The sequence below is a fragment of the Aquila chrysaetos genome, chromosome 16 (genome assembly GCF_900496995.4).
Source record: "Aquila chrysaetos chrysaetos chromosome 16, bAquChr1.4, whole genome shotgun sequence".
In the NCBI taxonomy this organism is placed as follows: Eukaryota; Metazoa; Chordata; class Aves; order Accipitriformes; family Accipitridae; genus Aquila; species Aquila chrysaetos.
In genome coordinates, this window is record NC_044019.1 from 14,921,002 (window position 1) to 14,943,677 (window position 22,676).

Below are 22,676 nucleotides of genomic sequence, written 5' to 3' on the forward strand. Positions count from 1 at the left end.
CAGAATTTCAAGTGTCATGTACGGTCTTAGAGGGTAGTAGTTTCCCGCAGTCGCTGGTATTCCAGCTGTAATTTCTTTATAGTACCAAACATGTCATGCATGAGGGGAAATGGTTTCTTGGTCCAGTGAAATCCATTGGAGATTTTTTATGTCTTTAAATACTTCTGGAGCCATTATAATTTTAATTCGAGCTTCTTATAAAATTACTTTTCCTGTGCCAAAAGCTTAAACCTTATGAAAGCTGTTCACACAGCTTCACATAGCTTCAAAGTATTTCTCTATGCAGAAAAGCTGTTTAGCATATTGATACTTCCCTGGGTCTATTCCATTTTAGATGATATACCAAAACTGGAAAACGGGTCCACAAATTCACAGGTATCTTATATGTAATCTTGTTCTCTTCACTTTAAAGGACATTGGTAACACAGATACTATAGTTTAAGGTTCCCATCTGTTAACTTATTATAGTAGCCCTTTGGAAATTTGAAAATTGTATCTCATTTTATGTTTAATATTTCCTTTTTCATCATTACTGTAAAGACTAATCTGTCTCCCCTTCCTCCTTTTTTAAGTGAGAAAACTGTTTTGGTATAATAGAGTAACCATGAATTAAGTTTGAGATCTTTAGCTTGTTGAATCTAAATGCTGTGGGAAAAGAGGTGGTCCTGTTTCATGGGATTTATTCTAGTATATTTATCAACTATTCCCTCATAGAATTTAAAATGAGCATGTAAAAAGTTGTACTTCTTGATAATGAGACAGTTCTGATTTTTGAAGAGTGGTAAAGATAAGAAGCTTAGCATTTTCCACAAAGCCAAAATGAAACTTGAAATGGGTTGAGAAGAAATATGTCCATTAGGAATGGCCAGGATTTCTTAGTCTTGTATAAAAAAAATTCTGGCTTGCAAATGCATGAATATGATAAGAAGATTTCATGTTATAGCTGGTACCTAAATTCGGAAGGTGTCAGGGACAGAAGTGGCAGCTGAAGTATTGGGGAGATCACAAAGAGTCTTGGAAAAGGGAGCAGGAAAAAAAGGAGTGAGTCACCAGGATGTTGAAGTTGTAATAGGGAGTACTCTGAGAATCTGGGAAGAGAAGTGGCTGCTTAAATATCCAAAATAATTGGATAGAGCAATCTAAAAAACATGACTTATCAGATGTGTTGATTAAAAATTTCTATAGGCAAAAAAACCTGTTTGCAGCCAGTTTGTAAGAATTGGTTTTACTGGTAGCTCAATACGGAGAAGGCATTTATGGCTGATTCTGAAAAGAGATCAGAAAGGATGGGACACTGGAATTTCAGCAATTATGTGTAGTGCTGCAGGAAGAAATTAATCCCCTTCTGCACTATATAGTTTGTGGGAATGAACAATGTGGGAACTGGTGTCAGGTTATGTGAGTAATTACTGTTACATTTGTATAAAGTAGAAGAGCAAAAGTTTGTCAGCACCGTGCAGCTAAAATACAACAACTTCTTTCTGATGTTGCTCTAAACCTTGTATGTGCTTGTTTCTGGTTTTAATGTACCCCTAGGAAGTACTGTCTGGGACATGTTTGCTGATGTAATACTATGTAAATATTATTTCAAAGCAAAAATAAGTTACTAGTGACTAATTAATACTATGATTCCAGCTTAAAATATTTTGTAGTGAGCAGAGATCAGTGTTATTTTTTAAACTTTGTGAGCACCTGCAATTAAATACACAGTAATTAATAACAAATACTGAGTTAGGATGCATTGTCACTGACTCGCTAGATCTCTTCTTCTGTTAAGTTTTAATGGAGGCACTTGTATAGCATTTACTCCTAGAACCACTTCTTTGCATGCATTTTCATATCTCATTTATAAGGTAAATAAGGAGTAATGGGAGTATTTCCAAACTTTGAAGTTTTTGATCTGTGGTGATGAGTAAAATAAAAGCTTAGGAAAAAGTTTAATTTCTCACACCTATGTTTGATGAACTGGAAAGGAAGCAGAAGGCTTGCAGTTTTACAGATTTTTATTTTATTTAAAAAATTATATCCCTTAATAAAAAGAGCATGCTACTTTTGCGTTTTATTGTTTGCACTGCATTTTATTTGTCAAAACATTTTTATTTTAAAATGAACATTATATGTAAATATAGCTAATATATGCTTAAGCTGTAAAGATGGATCTCTTCCGATTTTGTGTCATGCCTTGCATATTGCTCTTTTGAGCACAGCCGTAATACAAATAACAGATAACAGTGAAGATCATGGGAGCTGCGAAGAGCATTTCAACGATGAGAGTAAAGTCATAGCAGCTTCGTGGTAAATAAAACTCCCTTCAGCCCCCTTCTCTTCCCAAGTATGGAAAGAATTTCAGTTGTGTAGTTGTAAATGATGGTGTTTTCACAAAGGCTTCTCTATGTATGTGCAGCATAACAAAATTAATATGAAATACATCTTTTGTACTTTGATATAACTGGCAGAGAATGTGTTGAGTCTCTCAAAGACTATGAGTTGCCTAATATGTAATTCTAAATGAACAACTTTTTAGAGAAAATAAGGCAAACACTTCTCTTGCAACTAGATTTGTTAGGAAGAGCTTTAAGGCAAATCTGATAGAAACAGTGTGACCTACTTAATTATCTAACATATTATGATAATTTGTTTTAACACAGCGTATCGTTGAGACAAAATTTAGTTACCAAGAGCAGTTGTAGTGAGTATTCCGATTGGTTTGTGTGGAAGTTTTTTACAGAAAAGTTTCAAACTTCTTGAAGTGATTGGACCACAAATCATTTTGTGATAGGCAGTATTTTGAAGGCAGTTTTAAAATAAAGCATAATAATTCCTGATAATTTAGTTACTTTGAAGTAGGAGTCATGGAACATGTCAGGGCTCTTTTAATAAATGTAATATCTCACAAAACTGCAGAGATTTTTAATTCATACCTCTGAGGAGAAATTTACAGATTTAATCCACCCATCCCAAAAGTGCTCCGATTTTATAAGAACTTCCATTAAAATCATGCTTGCAATAACTGTTTCTGCTTTGCTTTGAGTAATTAATCTGAGGAGGGATATTTTCTTGAAAGATTATATTTAATTTGGCTTTACATAGCAAGACAATTAACTTGTTCTAGATGGGAGGAAACCCAGAAGGTGTTTGTCTGCAAATGTAATTATGCAAAGCTGCTGTCATCTCAGCCACAGAAGTTGTGTAGCCAAGGACTACTGTTGAGAGCTAATTAAAATAATACAACTCTATTAAAACATCAATTTCCTGTTTTTAGGAATTATCTGGGATATAATATCATAATTATAGTTTCTTGATATTTGGTGTTTAAATTTACAGCCTTTATCTTGAAACATGTGAAAGAATGATGGCACCAAGTGGATGTGGTCATGCTAGGGCATCTCTAGGAGCAAGTGCTTTTAACATCAATGTAAAATCAACTAACATTAAATGTTCAAACTTACATCAGTTACAATAAAATGAGCTAATTATGGTTGTTTCTCTTAAGCCAGTCTGAAGCACTGAAACCAATTTTGAGACCAGTTTTAGTCCTTTTTCTATGTGTGGATGACCTCTTGGGAGGAAATGATGGCAATGAGGTAGGCGGTATTCTGCTCTAATCTTCCTCCCTCCCCTTTCTTTCTTTCCCTAGGCAGAAAGAGAGGAGCAAAGGTGTTAATGATTTTTTTTTTCAGCAAATGGGGAGAGGGCAATCGTGGTCCTTTTTAATGACTGTGCTTTACTTCTGAATGCTTATGAATGCTTCAGGCTTAATCATGAGAACGGTTAATGACTGACTGAAGCTGACAGTCTGTAAACAGTGCTGAGAAAAAGTATTATCTCAGGTATGTATCAGTGTTCAGTCCTTGCAAAAAGACTAATGTTTCATTTGAAACCCTGTATTTTTTCCTGTGTTTCATGTACTAAATGCCTCAGATAATAAGGATTATGTACTGATTTCTTACTAACCCTTTTGAGTTTTCCAACCTGTAACTTTAAATGTACAGTGTTTATTAAGTGCCATGTTTTTCAAAGTTTGCTTTTTGATTAGAATACCTGCCTGAAAGTTGAGTACTGCTATCTTAAATAATTAGGGCAGTGAATTTTGGATATTCCTGGCACATACTGTTAACACTGGCTTTCTCTCAGTACTTACATTCCAGGTTTGTGAAAGATCCTGATGAGAAGGGTAGGATTGTTTCTTGGTCATTGTAGACTTTGCCTTCAAATTGATGATTAATTCTTATCAAAGAGAATAAATATTTGCATTATTTCAAAAGTTTTTAAACAGGTTTTATTATGAGGGATGAAGAGTGGAAGTATTTGTAATGCCTTCTGAAGTAATAATGAAATTGCTCTAGCAATCAAAAGCTCAGTTGCGAATGAAATCATGCCTTATCTTGGAAAATATGTAGCTATTTCTTATAATGGCAAATCATAGGTATTATTGTCCAGGTTTGAGTCTATATCCTTTGCAATTTTATTCTTGTTGTTCTTAGTGGGAGGGAGGGGAAAAAAAAGTGCTCTTCTCTTTTGGCAAAGCACCTGAGGTTAGTCAGGTGTTGTAAACATGAATCATTTCACAGGCTTCAGGAGATTAATCAAAATATAATTTTATATTTGTATGTGTGTAAATCAGTGTATGTTTTAAGGGATGTCCTGTTTGTCTGCTCTGTTTTGCATAGAAATGCATCCCATGCACTTGAAAAACATGTGGCCCCTGTTACCTTTCACACTGCCATTCCTAGTGCTTTTAGGTATTTCATTTTTTTGTGTTTCCATAAATCTCATTGTTCTTTTAGAATTTCATGCAGTCAGTTCAGTTCTTAATGATGTGACTGTGATTCAGATGTGTGTTTTATATTGTATCATTTCATGGTTAAGTTTAATTTCTTCCATTTCAAGATGGTGTATGATAATGGAAGTCATAAGATTGTAACAGAATATAAAGGATTCTTGAGCATTATTTCTTCTGAGATTGAAGTAATATGCAAAAGAATATGCCAAAGTTAAATAAATAAAATAAATTTTTACACCAACACAGAATGAAGAGTTTAAACAGTTGACTGTTTAAAAAGACTAGTATGAAATATTTACATTCAGAGAACAAGTTAGATTTCTCTCTGCTTTAGTTTGTAGTGCTGAATTGTCGTTTAGTGGCACATGCATTGACCTAGAAAATGAAAAAGTTTTCTTAAATGCAGTGAACAAATACAAAGACAGTGCCATCTGTCTAATTAAGCAAATTAAATATTTCCTCAGGGAGGCTGGGATGACATAAAATTGATTAAAACTATGTATACAGTGTTTCTGTTTTTTAACTAAAACCCGCTGACCCTACTTTTAGTAGTTCAGGTATGCCTGTGGGGACAAGTAAGTAGAATTCAGTAGATGTAATGGAAGAACTGACGGGATATGTTGTTTCTTTTTTTAATGCTCAGATTATAATGTATTGACATGATAGTTATAAACAAACAATTAATCTTGAACTGGTTTAAGTACAGAGTTCTCAAAATATTTTGTGTAGTTTTAGGAATGAATTTGTTAACTTTCCTGTGTCTGAACTTTATTTTTTTTTCATCCTCATAATGACCTTCAACTGGTTTTAATATGCTGGAGTCAATACTAAAAATATTTTATCAAGAATATTTTAGATTACTTGTAACAGTGATATTAACTGAATGAAAGCCAGCTCTGGTTTAGAAGCCTTAATGAGGAAAGCTTATTTTGGAAGTGGTTTCATTTATCACCCTGACCTCAGGAGTTTGTACACCCTACAGTTTCTTTTTACTCTTGTTCTTTTGAGGCATGTCAAATTATACAAATTCCCAGTTTTAAAGTGAAATGACAGTGTTTCATTTGTCTCTAATTGTAACGCTTTTCTGTAATCTGGTATGTGATTTGCACAATTTACAAGGTATTGTAGTTACAGTTTATTTGCTAGTAAGAATTTTGAATAGGTTATTCTTAGACAGAAGAATTTATCAGGGCTGTTAACATAAAATGTCTGAGTTAAAAAGGACACTGTATGACAGTCCTCTTATGTAGAAGACTTTGGTTTATCCTAAAGATCAAAAATAGACTCAGCCTTCCTTATTTCCAATCCTATGAGATGTACATTATATACTCTGGACCTTCATCAAGGGCCAGCAAGCTGAAGTTTGGATGCCATTAAATAGGCATCTGTTTATTTGTATTAATGATTTGTGTCTGTTGGACAGAGAAACTTACTACCTTCTGGTAGCTCAAGTAAATTAAAATTTATTTGGGTCATGGTAGAGAGGAACCTGCCTTCTAAATTCGAAGTAATTTTTAAAATTGCTTATAATACCAGCATTCTGGCTTCTACGTGTGTTTGTAGTGACTGTTTTTATTCAATCAATTCAGTCCAATTTACATGCATCCATATTCAGTGAAATACTAGATTTCCTGTTTGTTTTTAGCAAAAGTTTATTCCTTTAAAATTTATTTGGCAGACTAAATTTTTTTTATTCAATCATTTTGGTTAGTTTTCTGTTCAATATTTTCATGTCACTCGGCATATACTGTCTCTATCCAGTATAATTCATTTTTAAGTAGGATAAGGTAGCTTAATCCCATTTCAGGCCCTGTGTATTTTTTTTAATATAATAATGTCATGTCTTCACGAATGCCTTTTTGTTGTCGTTTAGAAGAACTATTTCAGATTTAAGAATATGGAATTATTTCATACAGTGAGAGAATTTAATTTGATTCTCTGATTTTTCTTTGAACTGAAATGTGGAATGCCTGCTGATTCTACAGCAGGTAGATTTATACTCTTGTGTTTACAAATGCAGTAAGAGAAAATGGAATGATCACTTCCAAATGGTCTTTGAAGATAGTCAGTACCTGGTACAGGCCTTAAAAATCTTTGCTGTGTAGAACTCTTTGGAAAAATCTTGTCTACATGGGTCAAGTTGATGAACTTCCTTTTAGGAGGACCTAGGTGGGATTCTGGTTTGGTTTGGGCTTCTCTATTTTGGTTTTTTTTTGGGGGGGGGAGGCGTGTCTTGCTTGATTTGTTTTGGAATTCTCTTTTTGGCCAGTGATGATGCTGGTGTGGATTCACAGCCTTGCAGCTCTGTTAGCACTGGATTTCAGGCATGTGAATCTTGCAGCCTTTCTCCACCAGACTGTTACACCTGACCTGAGCTTCCTCAGTGTATTGCACGTGGCAGCCCTTATGATTTGCGTATGCTGTAAAGCTGGGGGGAAGAGGTGTTTGGTCCTTTTGTCACCTCCTTCCAAAGCCAGTGTGAGGGCAATGCCAGGCCAGCAGGACTCCAGTGATGAAACGCTGTGTCACTGATGCCCACTGCTGCAGCCTGGGCTGTGGCCTGTGAACCTCTTGCTTTCCAGCAGCAGCAGTCTCCCTCTTCCAGTCTACTGGCAGACAATGGATTGCTGGTAATAAGTATGACTGTGTTTCCTGGGTAAAGGTCATGGGGATGATACAGAGTACACCTGGTGGTGGCAGGTAACATTTCCTGCTAGTCTTGAGGATGAGATCATCCCCCAAAGTTTATGTAGGTTAAAATTTAAAGTTGTACAGTACAGACTGTTTATGTGCACAGGTGCAGAATAACTAACATCTATGTACCTCTGACTGCTGGTAGTGATCAGGTGAGCTTGGAAGTTAATTTCCCATTGCAGGTTACTTGTGGCTGTTTCAGCTGGAATTGCAGTTAGAGAGGAAGGCAAGGTTCTGAGGAGAGTACTTCCCCCTTCCTGTCTATGTCATGGTCAGTGGCTTTATATCTGTGAGGTTTCATGACTCACAGTAGGTTAAATTACAGCCCAGGTATTACTCTTCTGCCCCAGAAGACATCCTGATGTTTTATTGTTGACAAGAATTTTTCTTGCCTGTTCTGCAAATTGTTGTAGACCGATTTCGCCAGCTGTAGGGCAGAATGGTCTGCTTGACAACACAGTACCTGGTTACACAGCAACTGCATTGTGATTTTAGGTTTGCAGGCAGGAACGTTCACTGCTCTAGTTCAACAGGACAGGGTTATCTCTGTGACAGGCAGGATGCCAAGCACGTTCAGTTGCTCATGAATCAATTGTGAACCTTTGGCCACAATAAAGAGTTGTGTAGCTTCTGCCTGAACACTTGCTAAACGGTGAAGAAACATGGATTGGTTTTCTGACATCTAGATCAAGATTGCAGTTTTTTAATCTCAATTCTAGTACATGCTTTCTTCCTATATTTGCTATTATGCAATATTAGTGAGAGCCATTGAGAATTCAGGGCTGACTCTTGAAAGATCTAGTGGTAGAAGTTACCTGAGATACAGAATAAGTGAAATAATTATGTCAAATAAAATTTGGCCGTTATGGCTCCAGGCTCCCTAAGTGGCTTATTTTGGTCTATGAGCTTTAGGTTTTTGTTCGCCATTGCTTAGTTACCTATCCCACCTTCTATGTTCAGAATAAAACCATCAAAAATAAGTGCTGTAACTGAAACCAGTAACTGAGTTCTGTTTCGTGTTTAAAAATCTCTGAAGGTGTGATGTGTGAGGAACGGGGAAGCTGCAGTGTAAAACACAGCCTTGCACAGGAGTTGCACGGGTGGTGGTTGTTTCTGGACATGAGAGCTTCTGTTTTGGCCCTTCAGTGATGAAGGTTTTACCCACAACAGCATACCTGCTTTTGCTTTGAGGTACAGTAGTAAACAACATTGTTCTAGCTAACTCCCGGGACAGATACTTTGCCATAAAGGGTTGCTCTGGTGAACAGGGCTAAGCTGCCACTGGTACATAGCTCCATGTGGCCCTCCAGCCATTCTGTGTTGGTCATTGTTACAGAACAGTGTGCTAAAACCCTGTGTCTGTAGGTGCCATGGGACATTATGGTAGAGGGATGGTGGCAGTATTAATACGTGAAGCCTGAAGAAAGATCCTGTCTCTTGAGCACCAAAAGGAGAGTAGCAGGAGTGGAGCCTTAAGCTACTTGTAAATGGGGAGTGGCAACTTCCAGGAGGAGTGGAAGAGGCAAGAGAGGGAGGTGTGCCATCTCCAGTTTGGGCACAAAGGCTAGGAAGATGTGCTTTCAAGTACTAATGGGGATGCATGATTAGTACTTAAGCTGTGATTTTTGACTTGATGTAGAATTGGAATGTGTCAGGTCAATGGAGGCTGTGCAGGCTGCACTGTAAGTGCTTGTAGGTGGAAGGGCTTTGGGTAATGCTGTTTAGATTGCCTTGCAAGTCAGGGCCGTGGTGTTGGACTTTTGAGCATCTTTACAGCCTGTCTAGTAGTAAAATAGCTAAGAGCAGTTTTATGTTTGGGCTGAAAATATTATGTTGTTTAAATGAGAATTTAATAACTTTTGCTTTTTTGTTCCAGATTGGAACAAAGATACTAAAAATAGTATTTCTTAATACAAGTAAGAATGTCTGGAAGGACTAAGGTAGCAAGCAGATATACGAGTGCTAGTACCTCCACTATGAATTCTCTAATGTTTAGAGTAAATTCTAGGCTTTGTTTCACGTGTAGGAATTTTTAAAATCTAGCTTCGGACTCTGACAGAAAGACTCAATCCAGACTTACTATTTTTTTAAATGTACCAAATAAAGTATTCATTCTTCCAAATCCAGTGTCTTTTGAAGTTCATTTTGTCAAGTAGTATTTAGCTTTTTTTTGTTTTTAGTGACTGATTCCTGGAATGATGTTCAGAATGCATGGAAGCTGGTATCTGTCTGGAGGACAACTACTTTTAAGCCAGTGCTGCTGATGTCTCTGTGTGACTTCTGTGTCTTTGAAGAGGAGCATGGAATGAAACAGAATTGTTTGCTTTCATATGTGGCAGCTTGAGATAAAGCTTATGGATGCAGAAATGTGTCTGTACCTAAAATAAAATCTACTGCTATATGTTGCAGCTCCTTTTACTTCCCTAGTCCTTGAAGGACAAATCCTTAACGGAAATAAATTCCTTAAATTTCAGATACTTTATACTTCAAGGCCCTCATTCTTTTTACTTTATGTAGTTCCACCACTTTTACCAGCCTGCATGGTCACAGAGAGGAGTGTGTTGGCATTTTGCCTTTCTCACCAATTTCATGTGGTATGCAAGTTGCTTCAAAGGAACCTTTTTGCAACTTGAGTGTTGCAGAAGCAGCTGAAAGCCAGGTTCTGTATAAATGTTACATGTTTTCATATCTAGAAAATTAGGTTTGGGAAAATGTTTTTCCCCCTCTTTAAAGTGTGTGCAAGTCAAAATGCAAGCATTTTGCCACTGAGAGGCTTTCATAAAGTGAAGCAAAGAATGACCTAGAATAGCTATGTTTTAAATTTCAGTGCTCTGGTTTGCATCCCAGAGTGGACTCTGTTAACTGCTGTACAGGATGGCTGTGCAATGGCTCTGTTCTGCAGAGGGGGCGACGGTCCACCTCTGATGCCTGCTTGAGAGGAACAGAGATGGACTTATGGGGACAGGTGATGGAGGGTTGCATAGTGCTTGAAAAGTCTTAAAACCTGTATGTTGTTTCTGGTGCTAGTATTTGGTAATAGCCAGTGAAGTTCAAATCTCAAACCTGGATACCAAGGAAAGAGCAAGTAGATCCGTACCCCCGTACTTTTTTATCTGACCTACCCAGCCTTTCAATGGCTAACATGTGGCCCAAGTGCAAATTTAAAGCTCCTTCCAAAGGAGGTTTTGCTTACTTTTGTATCATAAGAGATGCTATCTTTGTGTTCCAGAATTCAGTTTGAGAAGGTAGCTTTACACTCACTGTTTCCTTCTAAAAATAAATAAGAAACAGACAAGCTTGAGAAACTAAGCAGAGATTCTTGCTTTTCTTGGGAATCTTGCCTTTTGAATCGGTTTTGTGTCAGCATCACTAGCCATATTTTGGGATATGGCAGTATATGGACAGGGAGTATATGGAGAAAATGTGGGGAAACTTCAGTGTCTTTGTGAGGTGTGTAACAGTTTAATCAACTGTTGCTTGCTCTTTGGGATGTTTCTACTTTTTAAAGATCTTACTAGGAATGATGTAAAGCTGATGGAGGATGAGGATGGGTAACAGTCAACCATCTCTAGGTTAGATAAATGGGCTATCAAGCTGAACAAGCTTGTAACAGGCCTACTGGGATAGTGCCATGTATATGGCAAGAAAGCTGCCTTAGCAGCAGGAGGGAAAGAGGGGCTGGAGAAATTGAAAGTTGCTGAAAGGTGAACAGAGCAACCAGGTATTAGGAGGGCAGGTAAATGGGAAATTTTAAGGACTGGAAGGTGGGGTAGGAGAGAAGGTAGATAGGTCTTTTGCTTTGGAGAACCCAGTTTAATTGAAGTCAGAATACAAACATCTTCATGTGCTGCCTCTTTTCTTTCAGAGGTTGTTCACTTTTATTTTTCATTAGGTAGCCTACCTGAAAACAACAACTAACCTGCTTATTCTGTATCTGCTTATGTGACAATGATCACTTGAGTTTTCTTGAGAAACTAGGCTGGAAAAAATAAATCTTAGTTCAGTTGCTTGACCAACAAGCTTAGGAGTGCAGCAGAGATTATTCATTATCATTGAACCCACTAGTCTGCCTCAGAAAAGAGCAAAAGACATCCTTCAGCAGCTAGGTTAGATCGCTTTCTCACACGGATTTTTTTTCTCCCAAGTTCTGGCGTTGTTTTCAAGTCCTCTTCCCTTCCAGTGCTTTTCTGTTATCACTTCTGGGGTTTTTGTTTGTTTGTTTCTTTGGTGTTTTTCCTATATAAGTATCCAGTTAGTCTTTAACTCTGGATGACTTTTGAGTTTTCAGTGATATTGTCCTTCTTCCATTTCAAATTTGCCATTATTCTTCAGTATTGTTGAATATTTCCTTATTCTTGTTTTTCATACAGAAAGGAAAAAAAGACTTTCCATTATGTCTTCTAAGTACTGCTCATTATATTGAATATCTTTGTAATATTTTCTTTGTAAGTAATACTGTTATTTTCAAACTCCGTATAATGATTTTTCCTACACTTCCTATAACTTTTTTTTCCTTCTATTTTAGTGTCTAATATATTTCTTAGCAGGCAGGGAATATATCAAATGTAACACTTTGTGTGGGAGTAAATTACTGATTTATGGTATTGATGTTACAATAATTTCTGCATGACACTTCATTCTATTTTTGTGAATGCTAAACATCTTATATGCATTTTGATATATCATCACATAAGTGTCTACAATGCGTCTGCTTTCACTTCTAGACTTGATGAAGTTGCCATTTTAGTTTAAATGAATTTTCCATTAGTTTACCAAGGGTGCTACTTGTTTGAAATAACGTCAAAGTGGGCATGAGCTTGCTTTTCTGCAGCCTTTCAGCCTATCCTTGCTTTTTGAAGTGCAGTTACACCTCAGTTAAGTATTGCATACCTTTTCAAGTAGCAGCATTAAATGCTGTAATAGCTAACAGGTCAGTTACTTCAGTGTTAAGGTCACTGTAAATTCTGGAACACGCAATATTTGTGTCTCAAACTTCTATTCTTTGCTTAATTTTGTTCCAGCGAAGTAGTAACTACTACATGGCATGCTATGCCAAAAAATACTAATGTGGTTATTTTTAAGTAAGTTTGTTGGCACTTAAACACGGAAGTAAAACTCAAACAAACATGACTGCAGTTGGAACGAAACCCACTTGTCTCTTTTATTGCAGGTGGTGTTTGGCAAGTAGGTCTGGATCCCAGACCTAGTTCTGTACTATAAACAAGCCTGCATATGGAAAGAAATAAAAGGGGCACTTGGTAAATGTTGGGTATCATTGTGTGGAGGCTTTCTTTTTGGTCCTTACCAGACTTTCTCTTTCCCCTTTCTCCCTCTTATGCCACACTTTCCCTTCTGGTTTCCAAATCACTGAACTGGTATGATGCTTACCAGCGAAGGATTCTGCTTCTGTAAAGATCATTTTTAATTCAGCTTTAGTCTGCCTATTGTCATCTCGGTTATCCCTATCTTGAAATGCGATGTAATGCTGTCCACCAGTTTAAAAACTGTGCCGTTTTCACCACATTTTAAAATTTAAATGGCTTTTATATTTAAATTGAAATTTGGAGCAATAATGCTTCTGTTATGTTAGAGCTAGGAGCAAGAGACAAAAAGAACACTCTATTCTGAATATTCCCACGCATCTTTTCCCTCAAATGCTACAGCTGTTTTATCCCTTCATAAATCTTTAATCAGAGGATTTCAATACTTAATTACAAAAAAAATTTAACCTCACATCATTCCTTTGCTGTCAGCCAGTATTTTCCTTATTATGTGGATAAACTAGGCATTAAGGGACTGAGTGATTTTTGCAAAATAGCATGGCGAGCCACTGGCAGCCTCTAAGGTTCCTGGTTTATAAGCCTGTAATCTGCTGACTTGACACTGACATTCTTTTCAGCTGGCAAATCAAATGGAAACACCCTAAATCCTGGTTGGGACTAAGAAGAATTATTCTGAGATGAGAATTACTGCATAAATGTGTTAATTCTGTGATTATCAGTGTCAAGGAGGCACCAAATAAAAAAAAGAGTAAATACACAGGATAGAAATATAAGTGCTTTAGGGACATGCACACAAGATGACTCCTCAGGTTCCACCACAACAGCATAGCAGAATGACTTACATGGCCCTCAACAGCTGTGGCAGTAGGGGTGAAAGCTAACAGTACTTATCCTAACATCCCTGCTTAGGCAGCAGGGAGAGATGACTTGGACAGACCTGGTAGGGTTTTCTCTTCCTCTCACATGCACACAACTTTTTTTCCTGTTACCTTTGTGGTTTTTGAGGGTTGTGGGTTTTGGAATTAATGCTCCATACTAGACATGAGGGAGATTATGCCTATAAAAGCTGCTTTTTCAAGTCTGTGAAAACTCAGCTGATACCACAACATCATTTGTGCTTGAATTGCCTTTTCAAGCTTTTTCTTTACAGCCAGGTGAGGTATAAAAATTTCTGCAAAATGATGTGCCCAGAAGCTTGTTTGTTTTTCCAGATATATCAGTTGGGCTAATAAAAAAAATTTCTTCTCTGGGCAAACTGTGCTCTCTTTGTGTTATCCTGGCATTTTTGTAGGACTTCAGAAATTGGTGCTGTATGCAGTAACCTATGGTATCCACATGTTATTCTGTGTTCAAGTGTACATTGCATTTATTGTGTAAAATGGCCTGTGGTTCCCCAAGTTGTAACTGGTGGGAACAGTCGGTTACTTGACTGAGGTCTATCTGTGACAGTGTGCAGAGCTAATTAATAAGCATTCCCATTTTTTTGAGGCCCAAGCCCTTATTCTGTAGCCTGTGATTGTTTTGGGTTTTTTTCCCCTACTGTTTTATCTCTATTTGAACTGTTGTTATCATGTTTCACAATTAAACTGCCCTTTTTTTACACCTTGACAAATAATAGTTAGGCAATGTAAAACATCACAGTGCTTTTAAAACACTATAAAAACAGTTGAGTTATATCAACAAGAAACTAAACATTTCACTGAGATCAGATTTAGTTTCAAATTTAAGATACATTTAAGGTAGAAGAAAAAGCTCCCATTCTTTTAAGTCAGACTTTAAAAGGTACCTAGAATAGTGGCAGAGTTCTGGACCTTTTTCCTACTGACTGAGAAGTTGATTATAAACTTGTGATAAACCAAGTGAAACTGATTCAGTCTTTTTCCAAAACTGAGAGACAAAATAATATGAGAGTAAATAATATGTCATGGGGTAGAGGTATTAAATTCAACATTTTAATGTTTCCCAGTGCAGCTAGCACAGATAATGAAATAATTTAAAAATCTGTTTTATTTAATATTTTGCTTAAACTAAGCATGTCTTCATGTGACGGCACTGTACACCTTTTTTAGTCTAAGAGTAGTGTAGGTAGATAATCATTTAAGTCTATTTGACGTTAGTCATGCCACTGGGCTATACTGTGGCTACTCACGTCTTCCTGCTTTCCAGTTGTCTTTTCCTCTCCTGAGGAAGGCATGCCCAAATAAACTTTCGTGTAACTTACCATTGTACTGTATATCAAAAGAAATCTCGCTTTTGATATTTCTTTGATTTAAGCTGTAGTAAAATACTACAGGAATGCATGCACATAATTTTATTTCTGTATTCAGTAGCTTAAATAATGTGGTTTAAGATTCCATCTCCTATCCTTCCCTCCTGCTTTCCTATGCAGTTGAGAGTGTAGCATGATAGGATTCTTTTTTAGCAGGGGAAAACTCAGTGTGATTTTTCATACTACTGTAATGTGCGGTACAATCTGATGTTGCTTGTAAAACAATAGTATGCATTGTACATTCAACTGAAATTTTAAAAAGAAATTTTTGTCACTAAGTTCAAGGTCATGGATCTCATGCATTTTCAAGGAAATTCTTGTCATGGGCTAAAATCATTTTTCACCTGCAGTCTGGATCTTCATTAGCTGATAGGAGGGATTTGCGGCATTGGCAATAAGTTCTGCTGGTTGCTGGCTGACTGCCAAAGCAGGGCTGCTGTTTAAGACAGCAGGTCTCTCTGCCTTTCGCCAGCCTGAAAGGCACTGTGTTTTCAGGAAGAATGCGGTGCAGGATTTTATGTCGAGTCAAAAACGACGGGCTGTCCTTGCTTTACTGAAACAATTGCATGTTTATGATTTTGTAGTATGTGATGTCATGAGGGTGTTGGCTTTTAGGAATTTCACTACTGAGGAAGCAGTTTGAAATGCAGGCAGAATCTTCAAGACCTTCGAATATGCACTTGGTTTCTGTTTAGTTAGCTTTGAACTACTGTACAGATGGATACAGACATACATATTTTTTTGGTAAGGAATTAACATATGGCATATAGAAATGATTTAAGTGGATACAATACCTGAAGGCAATGTCGAGTCAGTCCGGATTTTCAAACTCTGTTCCTCTACTGGGATATCCATTCTACCAGGTGTCATGCAGGTATATTGTGTTTTAAGTTTTGCCTTTTAATGCACTTGCACGTAGAGCTGTAGCATGATGCTTGTGTTAACAGATTTTTTTGTTTCCATTTCTTTGTTCTTTGAAAAAATTAATGAAATTGGAGAACTAAGAAGCTGAAAAAAATAAATACAGTTTTAGAATGCTTTGTGCCTGACTTTGTAATTAGGTTTGCATGTATTTAAAGCAAATACTTTTTATTTCTAAACATATTAAATATTTTGAGAGTTTTTCTAACTGGAAAAATGAAGTTGTAACCCTGGAGATTTTTTAAGTGAGTTATGTATTCAGATTTCAGTCATTTATTAGGAACCAGATATCTACGGTGTTGAGAAATGGAAATTATACAGATTTCTAGAAACATGAATAATTTTAAGTCTTTTTATGCAGAATTGCATAAGGTAAATAAACAAAAGTACTTACTGTCATTATGCTTTTAAGACAATTCACAAAAAATGTGCACATGTTGAAAGGTGATGAATGCTAGCGTTGTGATAAAGCTTAATCGTACAAGCTTCTTATTTCTTATCTTCTTGACTCAATAGTCCTGTTTTATTAAAAATCCTTCCTTCTGAGAGTGCTGTATAACAGTTTTCTAGTGAATGGGTTGGATTCTAAGCATGAAATTGCTGTTCCTGCTGTGGAAGACTGTAATATTGCATAATAATTAGAGGGAATGTGTTACAATACTTCTTTGGCTGAAAGATCTCAGGTTTCTGGCACACCTTAATAAAGGAATGTAATCTCTGTTTATTGTGTCTAAATCTGAAGTCCCTGCCTTTCATGCTGCAACAATAACAGAGGGAGGGGAAAATCAGAGTTGGAACAGGAGTTTTGTGCTATTACTCATCTTTGTGTAACACATTTGAAGAGTAGGATAAGAGAATAAGTTAATTATTAACATGTTCATATCCAGAGAATGAACCTGACAAATAGTCTTCATAAACTGCAGCATACACAGTGGTACGGGTTAGTTTTGTAAGGCTGCAGTGATAGTCATTTGTGAATAGAAACAAAAGTGGTTCTGCATAGTGCTCATTTAACCACTTTTCTCTGCATTTCTTGAAATAAATTCTGGCACTTACTTGCATATTTGTATCTCTCTAGCACTACCAGACTGTCTGGTCAAAGGTACCAGTTGGGTTTTAGTGAAACCAGAGTTAGCCATTTAGAGGTCAACCACAATGATTGCTCATGGTTGTTGTCCTTTGGCCTAACTTTGGAGGACGCTGAAGTCTAGTAATCTTTCTCCTTTTTTCTGGCCTTTTTTTTGATAAAAGGCATGAATAAGCTGGAAACTAAAGACAACAGAAATTCAGTAAATGGTAGCTGATGTCAAAAGCTTTCTCTTCCCAAAAGTGTGTTAGATGCTTAGTCAAATGCACACCTTTTCACTCCTACTCCTTAAGATCAAAATGACAAGGGCCTGCCACTCAACTCCCTGGTTTCCACAGTGACCTTCTGGACAAAATGAAGGTCTCGTGAGTGAGTTCCAAGTCCTCACTTTTCTGTTGTGAAGAGAGATAGATTGAAGTTCCTGAACTTTTGGATCCCTGTTGTTTAACTGCATTTTGTTTTTTAATTTTGTCCTCTCTGTTTCTTACATGTTTTTAAATAGTTACTCTGCATTTCATTGAAGCCTGTGTTTAATAATTTTCAGATAAGATAATTAGTTTCTGTGATACGCAACTGAGATTATTAAATCCTGTTTTATGTATGTAGAATTGGGTGGTCTTACTTCCTTTCATCACTAAGTCATTCCAACTTTGCGACTGTTTTTGTTCCTGTACCTATAAAAAGAAATTCTTTACGTTGTGTACAACCACTGATAACTTGGCAGTTCCAACTATGTAAAATCAGTATTCCTGCAGTCAATTTAGAGCTCATCCTCAGTGCAGAATTTTCTTTCAGAATAGTAACATACATCTGTTTCTGTCTGGGAAGTAATATAGCTTGCAGAGACAGGACTGTATTAGGATTTTTATTCCACTCTAGTTGTCATATTCTGGTGAGTGAACATTTTCCAGTAAAATAAGTAGGCAGTGAGACTACTGTTTATCATAATTGGTTTGTGATCTCCGTGCAGTGGGGAGGGTTAGTATACATTATGCTAAGTTCATATGTTGGCAGAGACATTAATCTAATATGGCTTGCAACTGGGATGGCATAGAAGTCTTGAACACAGTTCTGGAAAAGCTCTGTTTTCAGGATACTTTGCCTTTTGTGTAGACAAGATTAATTTTCTAGAGATCAGAATTATCATCGGAATTACATACTGTTTGAAATTAATTGTGTTTTCTGCTACACATAAGGAGTAATAATTTCGGTATGATATTTTTGTGGAAATATGGTCGCAAGCATTGATGATAGCCTATTCTGGAGGAGTGTGCAATCAGCGTTTTGTTCATTAAAGATTGCTTGGGACGTTGTTTGTGCTTTTTCTTGGAGATGACCAAGATACGGTCTCCAATACTAGGTCACTCAGTGTGGCATGGGTCTCTTGATTGGCTGTGAATTATGGAATTGCATAAATCAGGAGGTCATCTTGGGGACTTTGTTTTTGAGCCATATTGTAACTCATTTTTTATATTCATGCAGTGCGGAATTGGAGTTTCTTGGGAGCTTTTCCAGATTTAGACAACATTTACAGATTAATAGAATTTATGTTGAGATTGATAACAAATTTCTTCTTGTTCCTTTTATGGCACAACATGAGAGATCTGATCTAGATATTAGTTGTAGAAAATATGTGATTGAAAAACACTTCCTCAGGTAATTTATCATCTTTGAATTTTTACAGATTTGGTATTTCATGTAGAAATTCAAAGAAAATATTGCCATCTATGATTCCTGTACTTTAAGATAAGTAGCAGCAAGTGTAAAATTAGTATTGGTGGTTAAACATCAAATGGTAGCCAAAGCATGCAAGTAAACCTGCAATGTGCCATCTTACAGCAGCTTCAATGGCATTAGCCAGGTAGCTTGCATTTTGTCACCTACTTGATGTTGTAAAGTTAGTTTTCTTTCATATATAGTGTAGAAGGAAGACTGTTCAAAAGTCATTGAAAATATGCTTATAATGCTTTGATTTTCATAAGTTTAATCAGTAGAGATTAAGAATGAAGCTTTCTCTGGCAGAGCTTGCAAAGGCTGTGCTCATATCTTTTTCCCAGTTACCCTGGTATGGCAAGAGACCTTTTTTGTAAGAACATTTGCTATTTTTCATTGCTTTAGGCTCCTAGAGGAGAAGATGGTAGCCTTATGAGTTTTTCTTTGGCAAAGAGAAAAGGAAGAGATCTAGTATCCTAGCCATGTTTAACAAGAGAAGCCAGAGCTTTCAGCTCCACTGGGATATTAGCAAATTGTAGCTATTTTAGAAAATTGTCATTGTTTTTGTTTGCCTCAGAAATACACATTCAAAACCAATTTTGAGTAGGAGGACTTCTTTTGAGTAGGAGGAGTTACATGTCTTTCCTCACATTGAAATGTGAGATAGTACAAAACCCAACCCTGTCTCAGCTACGGAGCAACTACTAGTGTTTCTGGAATGTAGTTGGAGTTCTGCTGGTGGACTGGGATAATCTTCATAGGAAGATTCCTCTTTAGAAAGAATCTTCTTGTTTCTGACAAATGCATAGGGGTTAAGACATGGGTATTCTGCATAGTTCAGAGATCTTATCATTTTCAGTCCTGGTTTTGGCTGGGATAGAGTTAATTTTCTTTCTAGTAGCTGATATAGTGTTATGTTTTGGATTTAGTATGAGAATAATGTTGATAACACACTGATGTTTTTAGTTGTTGCTAAGTAATGCTTATAGTAAGTCAAGGATTTTTCAGCTTCTCATGCCCAGCCAGCAAGAAGGCTGGAGGGAAAAAAGAAGTTGGGAGGGGACACAGTCAGGACAACTGACCCAAACTGGCCAAAGAGGTATTCTGGACCATGGCACGTCATGCTGTCGCAGCTTAACCCCAGCTAGCAACTAAGCCCACGCAGCCGCTCACTCACCTCCCTCACAGTGGGATGGGGGAGAGAATTGGAAGGGTAAAAGTGAGAAAACTCATGGGCTGAGATAAAGACAGTTTAACAGGTAAAGCAAAAGCCACGCATGCAAGCAAAGCAAAACAAGGAATTGATTCACCACTTCCCATCGGCAGGCAGGTGTTCAGCCATCTCCAGGAAAGCAGGGCTCCATCACGCGTGACGGTTACTTGGGAAGACAAATGCCATCACTCCGAACATCCCCCCTTCCTCCTTCTTCCCCCAGCTTTATATGCTGAGCGTGACTTCATATGGTCTGGGATATCCCTTGGGGTCAGCTGTCCCAGCTGTGTCCCCTCCCAAGTTCTTGTGCGCCCCCAGCCTGCTCGCTGGTGGGGTGGGCTGAGAAGCAGAAAAGGCCTTGGCTCTGTGTAAGCACTGCTCAGCAATAACAAAAAGATCCCTGTGTTATTAACACTGTTTTCAGCACAAATCTAAAACATAGCCCCATACTTGCTACTGTGAAGAAAATTAACTCTATCCCAGCCAAAACCAACACACACGCCTAGTATACAAACTGTGTGGAGTTGGCCTGGGGGGCAATCGCTGCTTGGGAACTAACTGGGCATTGGTTGGCAAGTGGCGAGCAATTGCATTGTGCATCACTTGTTTTGTAAATTTCATTACTTTTATTATTATTATTGTCATTTTATTATTGTTATCATTATTATTTTCCTCCTTTCTGTCCTATTAAATTGTCTTTATCTCAACACAAAAGTTTTACTTTTTTTTTTCTTTTTTTTTTTTCTCCCCTGACTCTCTCCCCCATCCCACTGGGTGGGGGGGGAAGTGAGTGAATGGCTGCATGGTGCTTTAGTTGTTCGCTGTTAAACCACGACAAGTGATCTTACCATTTTCAGTAGTTACATTCAAACTAGCAAAACAGTTTTTAGGGTTTATCAGGGCTGCCATAGACCTCTGGCCCTAACCAGTATCAGAACCTCTGCAGCCCTTTGTAATACTGGAATTTCATCTTCTAGGGAAGAAGATGGAAACCAAGTTCACAACAAAAGCCTGCTGTTCAGATCAAGACTTGTTTGGAGTCATGCATGCTATTACACTTTTTCTGTCTGCTTAAAAAGAAAAAGGAAAAAAAAAAAGAAAAGTATCCAGTGCAGGAGAGTGAAAACTTGTAATTTTATGAATTCAAGATGAGTCAATTGCATCTGTGGAGTTGATTGCACATGCAGTAATGCAGATCCCTTCTGGTCGTAGCAATATTGTATGAAGCTGTTATAATTGAAACTAAGCAACAAACTGACAGTGCTTAACTGTGGAAAGGGAAGATATCTTGCAGCATTAAGCTGAGCTTTTCTTTTGAGGAGGGAGCTACTCTACTCCCTGCTTCAAATGTTGGTCTTTAATTAGTATCCATTTCTTAAATTAAAAAAAAAATGCTGCTGTATTTTAGATAGAGGAATAAATCTTGATCATGTTGTAAAGTGCTAGGAGACAGCGAGTGCTTTTAAAGAAACCAAACAATAATGGAGTTTTCTTTGTAGCATAGTCCGACAAGTTTAGTTAAGCTAAAAACTTTGAGGAATATTGAGGTCAGTCAAAGAGCAATCAAGAATAACAAAAAAATATTAAAATATTTGTTTGTTTGGTAGCTTTAACCAGAGTCCTCGGTAACTATTTAATATTGAAGTTCTGAATATTCAGCAGTATGCATGTGTATGACAGGGATTTATAGTTGCATTTTTCTTGGAATAACTAAATCAGTTGAGCAAGACTTCCTGTACTTTTTGTTCTTTGTTGGTTCAGGGCTGTTCTCTTTCGCTGGCAGGGAGGAGGAGAAAGGGGAGGGCAGAGTTTTTTTGCAAAATTGACCAAAATATATGCAAGAACATAGTGTGCCAAATTCGAGCTGGCCTTAGAAGCTGTTTCCCCACAGAATTTGGTTTTTATAGATGCCTACAATAAAATGGAGCTTTCATATTAGGAGAGGGAGATCAGTCTCTGCTTTTTAGATGGATAATTCCTTTTTCAGGACTTGGGAAGAACTACTGAAGAAAGCTGGTACTCCTATCACTAGCTATCTCCTTTATGTCTAAAAAGGAATGTATTAAATTCAGATTTAAGTAAGAGAGGAAACGATCAAAATCTGAAGAATACAGTTTGATATATTTTATCCTCTGCAATATTTAAAATGTGGGCAGGCTATTTTTATATTAAAATGGTTTAAACATGATATAATTGCTTTACAGGCAAATATAAAGATTCCTTTTAAGCAAAAACCCCCTTTCTTTTTTTCCAAGGGGCCTCATGATTAGAATGTCAGCGGTTATTTGGGCTTGACAGAACAAACAACGCATTAAAAAGCTTCACATAATAAAAAGTAACTCATTAAGCAAGATTGAACTTGAAAAAAGAGTTTTGCTTGCAGGGTATAAAACTTAAGTACAGGCTGCTCTCTGAGAAGACAAAATGAGGAAAACTGTTAAAGATGAGGCAGGTTGCAAGATCACCATCTCTAAATTTTGTCCAGAAGATACAAGCACAAAATCGTGAGTGAGAGATGTTGATTAAGGTGTGGGCTGGTGTTGCGGTTCCTGCGTGATTTTCCTCAGTTGCTTCCTTGGAAAAGTGGAGCTGGGTAAGAAGGCTAGTCTTATAAAATGCCTCTGATACAGGAAGTCTCTTCCCTCTTCCTTATCTCCTACTTTTTGCCTCCTCCCCAGCCCCCTTTTTTTCCTCACTCTATTTTATTCACTTTA

The 22,676-nt window shown here is 37.2% G+C and overlaps 1 protein-coding gene across 11 annotated transcripts in view; it reads left to right on the forward strand.

Moving 5' to 3' along the window:
- PLEKHA7 (pleckstrin homology domain containing A7) overlaps nt 1-22,676 on the forward strand; it is a 167,425-nt gene that overhangs the window by 40,555 nt on the left and 104,194 nt on the right. The window contains exon 1 of one of the 11 annotated variants that reach the window (XM_030038794.1): nt 12,695-12,735. The exons of 9 other annotated variants lie outside the window; for them this stretch is intronic. In XM_030038794.1, coding sequence (XP_029894654.1) covers nt 12,710-12,735 — 26 coding nt within the window. In that variant the 5' untranslated portion in view covers nt 12,695-12,709. Of the gene's footprint in view, nt 1-12,694; nt 12,736-15,831; nt 15,903-22,676 lie in introns of those variants that run through there. One more of the 11 variants, XM_030038791.1, reaches the window with a different exon arrangement.